Raw genomic sequence first — 5,944 nt, 5'->3', positions numbered from 1 at the left:
TTTTAAGTATGGCAGCAGGAATAATATCTTTGGCCAGGTAAAACTTAGATCTGTCCATCTCAGATGCCTTCTTTCCCACATATACTGTAAATAATTAACTCATGTTAGTTGGATGTGTTAATGTTTCATAATAAATATTGATAGATCTGTCATAAAGTTGTCATCTAAACTTTAAGTGTAAGCTGGCAAAAATTCCAAAGGCGCTACTGAGTGACATAGTAGAACACAAGATGAAACTCATACAGATCTGAATTCAAATTCTGACAAGTTCTGAACTATGCTCCATTTAAATTGAGGATACTATTAAAACATTTCAGGATTATTGGAAGGTTAAAAAAAATGTATGTGAAGTGAACAGCATATATCAGGTCCTCAATTAATAGTAGCTTGTTTCTTTGTTCATTCGTTCTGTTACAAAAAACTGTGATGTGTAAGACGCCACTGTATTTTTCATGGGGAGCTTCCCATGGGGAAGCATAAGTTGAAAATATGAGATGGGTGCTGCGAGCAGTGTTCACAGGAAAGTCCTATTATTGGGATACACAATGATACCCATTCCTAGAGAGCTCCATGGCACCTGATCATGCTGTTGACTCACAGCTTGGAAATACTCATTGGACATAGAAATAGGAGACCAGTTTTTTATTTTTATTTATTTATTTATTTATTTTTAAATTAATTAATTAATTTATTTTTGGCTGCGTTGGGTCTTCGTTGCTATGCACGGGCTTTCCCTAGTTGCGGCGAGCGGGGGCTACTCTTCCTTGCGGTGTGTGCACTTCTCATTGTGGTGGCTTCTCTTGTTGTGGGGGAACTGGCTCTAGGCACTCAGGCTTCAGTAGTCATGGCACGTGGGCTCAGTAGTTGTGGCGCACGGGCTTAGTTGCTCCGCGGCATGTGGGGTCTTCCCAGACCAGGGATCAAACCTGCATCCCCTGCATTGGCAGGCAGATTCTTAACCACTGCACCACCAGGGAAGTCCAGGAGACTGGTTATTTCGAAGAGGAAAATCATATTAGCAACCTTATTCTTGTTTTCTCCCAATGGTCAGTGGCTGCAGCTGCAAGAGTGGAGAATTTGAGTGAACCATTAACGTATTAATTCTGATTGACCTGCTGAAGAACCTTGAAATAAAGTTTAAAAGTTACCAACAAATATGCAGGAAGAGATACTGAGGTTTTGTTCTTTCTGTCTGAAAAACAATTTATACAAATAATCTCACTAAAGAGAGGCCATTACTAGGTCTGTCCAAATTTGCCTAAGACAATCCTGTACCTCCTGTTTCCTAGTGAAATCCTGTTTGTACCTGTTTCTAAGAGAAATATTTAATAAAGCTCCCCTTTGTTCTCAAAATTGCCAAGTTTAAATGATAAAGCATCCTGTTTTTAATTGATTAGCAAAATAATTTTTTGTTTTAATTCTATTTAAAGCAGTTCCTCTGAATAACTATTGCATATTTCTTCCCACCTCTTCCTCTATTCCTTTCACAGGAAAAATTAAAGACATATTTTCAGGGGAAGAATTTGGCCCTCTGACTCGGCTTGTTTTGGTGAACGCTATTTATTTCAAGGGGGATTGGAAACAGAAATTTAGAAAAGAAGACACAAGGCTGATGAATTTCACTCAGAAATATGGTGCAGCAGTCAAAATTCCGATGATGAAGACTCTTCTGAGAACAAAATATGGTAATATGAAAAAAATCACACTCTAAAGCACTATTTTGGGAATTGCCAAGTATATTAATAGTTTATTTTCTCTGTTCCAGGTTATTTTTCTGAGTCCTCCATGAACTACCAGGTTTTAGAATTACCTTACAAAGGTGATGAGTTTAGTTTAATTATCATACTTCCTGCAGAAGATGTGAACATAGAAGAAATGGAAAAGCTAATTACTGCTCATCAAATCCTGCAGTGGTTCTCTGAGATGCAAGAAGAGGAAGTGGAAATAAGCCTCCCTAGGTTGGTAATGTCATTTTATCATTCTTGTTCTTATGTTTTCACTTATAGAGGGACTTGAATAGCCGGCTGAAAGATAGCCAATGTTCGAAAAGGCTATTGACAAACATAAGAAAAAAACCCGTTTGGAGTTGTTACTCTACTTTATGGTTACAAAGGCAGGTTTGAACATTGCCAGCATTGCTTTGCCATGACAAGGATGGAATTTAAGTACTCAATATTCTCTGAAAGAGTTGAAGAAATGTAAGTCTTCAAAACAGAATGCTGGGATTAAAGGGAATTATTATTCTTTTTATTATACAAACTTATCTTTCTCTAACTTTTTTTTCCTGATTGGAATTTAAAATATTTTGTCTTCCATTGTGTTTAAGGAAAATATAATCCCCAAGACTCTTGCAATACTCTACAATTAAAAGATATGTAAAAGTGCCTTTGACAGATAGTGCTGTAAGAGTCATTAAAATATAAAACATAAATCCTAGGGTCATTTTTTATTATTGGGCTATATATATTTATATAAATATTTAAAATTTTTTATTTTTACACAATTTTAAAAGTTACTTTCCATTTATAGCTATTATGAAATATTGGGGTCATTTCAGATAGTTAATACAAAATGGAAATCACAAAGGTGTATCTCAGGAAGCCATAATTATAAACACTAATCCTTTGATATCATGGTTCCTGGAGACAGGAGAAACTTCAGAGAGTAAGGAGTGCCCAAATAAATCACACTCTACCTGAAGTTCTAAAAAGAGGCCGATGTCTAATAGATTATTTTCTGTCCCTTCATTTCTAAACTTTTCTTCAAACACTCATCAAGGCCTTCCTGGCCCTCCACCTCTCCACCCTCTTAACTTTTCCTTACTTTCCCACTTAGCCGGGATCCAGTCAGTTATTTCAATTGTACTCTCACCAAATGTTTTAAATATTTCTGTCACCTTGTCTTTGTCCTTCTGTAGTTCTCTCCTCAACAAGCTACTCCTGCTTCACAACTACTGATTTTGTTAAGCAAAACTCTTTAAATCAGTCACTTTGGTCTCCCTGAGGCTGGAGCTTAGTAGTCCTTCTATTCAGAGAACTTTCTCTTCTAACACCCCCACCAAGAGAGCAGTACCTCTGCTCTCCAGGCACTGTTTCATGTTGATTCACTTACTCTCAATGTATGTCTCAACTACCTTTTCCTTAAAGAAAAAATATTAGCATGCAAACTCACCTCTCTACTCTTCACGTCAAAAATTGTGTACATTTTTGCTAAACTTCTCTTTCTCTGTCTTCCTTGATATCCTGGAGAAAGAGGTATCCTATGATTCCCTCACACTAGCTCTGGGGTCTTGATCCAAATATTTTTAACCATCCCCTTTTTCTTGAAAACCCTTCTTTCTTTAACCCCTGTGGCATTACTTACTGCTATTTATTTTTCTCTCTTTCTGTGAAATTTTCCTCTCCCTGACTTATACCTTTTTTTCCTTCTGTCCCCAGATAATATTTACCAGAGTTTCATTTTCAGAAATTTCCTCTTCCTCTCTCTTTTATTTGTTCCTTACTATTCATGTCTCTAATATCGACTCTCTCTTTCCAATCTCTCTTCCAGTTCTCTACCATCTGTAAATCTCTACTTGGATGTTACTCAGTCTTTCAAAGAGTATTTCTTTTAGCTCCTACTATGGGCCAAACACCAGGGATATAACGGTGTATGTGACGGATAGTTTACCTATTGATCATAGAAATAATAATTTTTAGAATTGGTTACTTTCAAATTTACTTCTCTCTCTCTTTTCCCTTTGGAAAGATTAATATTTGGGGTCACACGCAAAAATACCCCTGAGTTTGAGAACTGTCTGCGCTATGTACTAGTAGTGGGGTCTTCGGAGAATCACTTAATGTCCTGAGTTGTGGTTTTATTAGTACAAAATGGGGATAATGGTACCTATAACTAAGGTATCTTCATCTTCATTAGCCTAGATAACAAATGCCTAGATAATAATGTATAAGTTCCAAACTGAATTGACAATAGGAAATACAGGCTTTTTTCAGAATTCCCTTCTCCAACATTTTAGCAATCCCAACAGGAATGGTTCACAGTCCACAAATCTGCCTAGACTATTGTAGTCTGGACAGCTTTTCCAAACTGCTTGGCCTTGTTATCAGCCACTCCAAACTGTAGCCACACTTCTCATACAACTTCTCCCAAAAAAATAGTGTGGACGCAGACTTTGCTTTTAATTTGCCCAGGAACAACTGTTATGTGTTGAATTATGAGCTCTCCAAATTCGTATGTTGAAATGCTAACTCCCACTACCTCAGGATGTGGCCTTATTTGGAGATAGAGTCTTTGTAGAGGTAATCAAGTTAAAGAGAAGTCATTAGAGTGGCCCTAATCCAGTATGGATGGAGTCCTTATAAAAAGGAGGAATTTGGATACAAAGATACACAGGGAGGGAAGATGATGTGAAGAGACATAGGGAGAAGATGGCCATCTATAAGCCAAGGTGAGAGGCCTGGAACAGATCTTTCCCTCCCAGCTCTCAGAGGGAACCAATGCTGCAGACACCTTGATTTTGGACTTCTAAACTCCAGAACTGTGAGGCAATACGTTTCTGTTATTTAAGCCATATAGTTTGTGGTAATTTGTTAAGGTAGCCCTTGGCAAGCTACTACAAGTAAGAGCAACTTCCATGTTTAACCAAACTTTACAGAAATCTAATAATAAAAAGGGCTTACAAGGTGAAAAGAAATTTAAAACCAGGTTTCAGGGATGAGTATTCCTGGAAGGTAGGTCATTTCTTGTACCAGGGAGTCTTCCCCTGTCCATTATTATCCTTAGCCTGCCATTGTCATGGGGTCCACTCACTCAAAAGGGGTGTCTTTCCCATCTCCATCCTACCCAGCATCCAGAGTCCTCCAACTTTTCCTAGCATAAAATGAAGGTAACACAGATTTTCTTCCATCCCCTCTAAGGCCAGATTCCTAGTCGTAGTAGGAATCTATAACAGATTTCAACCCTTAGTGAAAACAACGTCTTCATATGGGGTAGAACAGATTCCACTCTCATCATCTCAAACTTCTCCATCTCCATCCCAGGGGTTCTATTTGCATTAAAAAAGCTCATTGCGTTGCTTTTCCCAAACAAATGAGGAACTTGCCTTAAAAGGTGAAATCGAATCTTCAGTTATATGGAAGCAGAAACATTAGTTGGCAGTTGTGCCACCTTTTCCAAACAAATTCCAGGCACCAAAGATTTTTTTTTTATCACAACATTGTTAACTTTGAAAAAATACAGAAATAATGTAAAAGTTCAACAGTAAACAAATTTTAAGAAAAGTGTGGTAGAATGTAACCTAGCCAATAACAATGATAGATATGGAGGCTGTGATAATGAGAAACAATTATGGTATATTTTAATAGAAAAAAAACTGGATTAAAATTTTTTTACAATGATTACAGCTATGTAAAGAAACAAATCTACAGAAAGAAACAAAGGAAATTTGCCAAAATGCTAACATTAGTTGTAATAGGGTTATGGCATTATGAACATTTTGTTTTTACTTTTCTATATTTTCTATTTCTTTCTTCTCCCTGCTTGCCTGCCAAATAGAAAAGATAATACATGGGAATGAGTTAGGAGCTTGCTTTTCTAGATAGCTGCTGAGGTGTAGAAAATGTAAACCTACTAAGGTACTGGGTTTACTTGACCAAATAATGCAATCTAAAGATTGCGCAAAGTCCTGGGGGGCCCCATTGCCATTTTCTGGGTGCAATTCTTCATGCACAGACTCAGAACATGACCCTGTCTGTGTGTGGTGGTGGTGAGGGGTGGGTCTGATGTCTACCTGATATCTCTCTCCTGCATGATCCCGTGTGATTTAGAGGTTTTAGCACTGGATTAGCCGATGCTATCCGACCTCAGCATCCAGAAGGGAAGAGAGAAGTGCTTAGGATGTTTGGAATAATCCCAGGAAATCTAGTTCTAAGAGATTCCCCCAGAG

The 5,944-nt window shown here is 37.6% G+C and overlaps 1 protein-coding gene across 1 annotated transcript in view; it reads left to right on the top strand.

Moving 5' to 3' along the window:
- SERPINI2 (serpin family I member 2) overlaps nucleotides 1-5,944 on the top strand; it is a 29,525-nt gene that overhangs the window by 7,769 nt on the left and 15,812 nt on the right. The window contains exons 4-5 of the mRNA XM_007446424.1: nucleotides 1,491-1,685; nucleotides 1,766-1,958. Of these exons, the coding sequence (XP_007446486.1) occupies nucleotides 1,491-1,685; nucleotides 1,766-1,958 (388 nt within the window). The remainder of the gene's footprint in view (nucleotides 1-1,490; nucleotides 1,686-1,765; nucleotides 1,959-5,944) is intronic.

This window comes from Lipotes vexillifer, unplaced genomic scaffold (assembly GCF_000442215.2).
Source record: "Lipotes vexillifer unplaced genomic scaffold, Lipotes_vexillifer_v1.1 scaffold763, whole genome shotgun sequence".
Lineage (NCBI taxonomy): Eukaryota > Metazoa > Chordata > Mammalia > Artiodactyla > Lipotidae > Lipotes > Lipotes vexillifer.
Note: the sequence above shows the minus strand (reverse complement) of the source record. Positions and strands in the feature narration are given on the sequence as shown.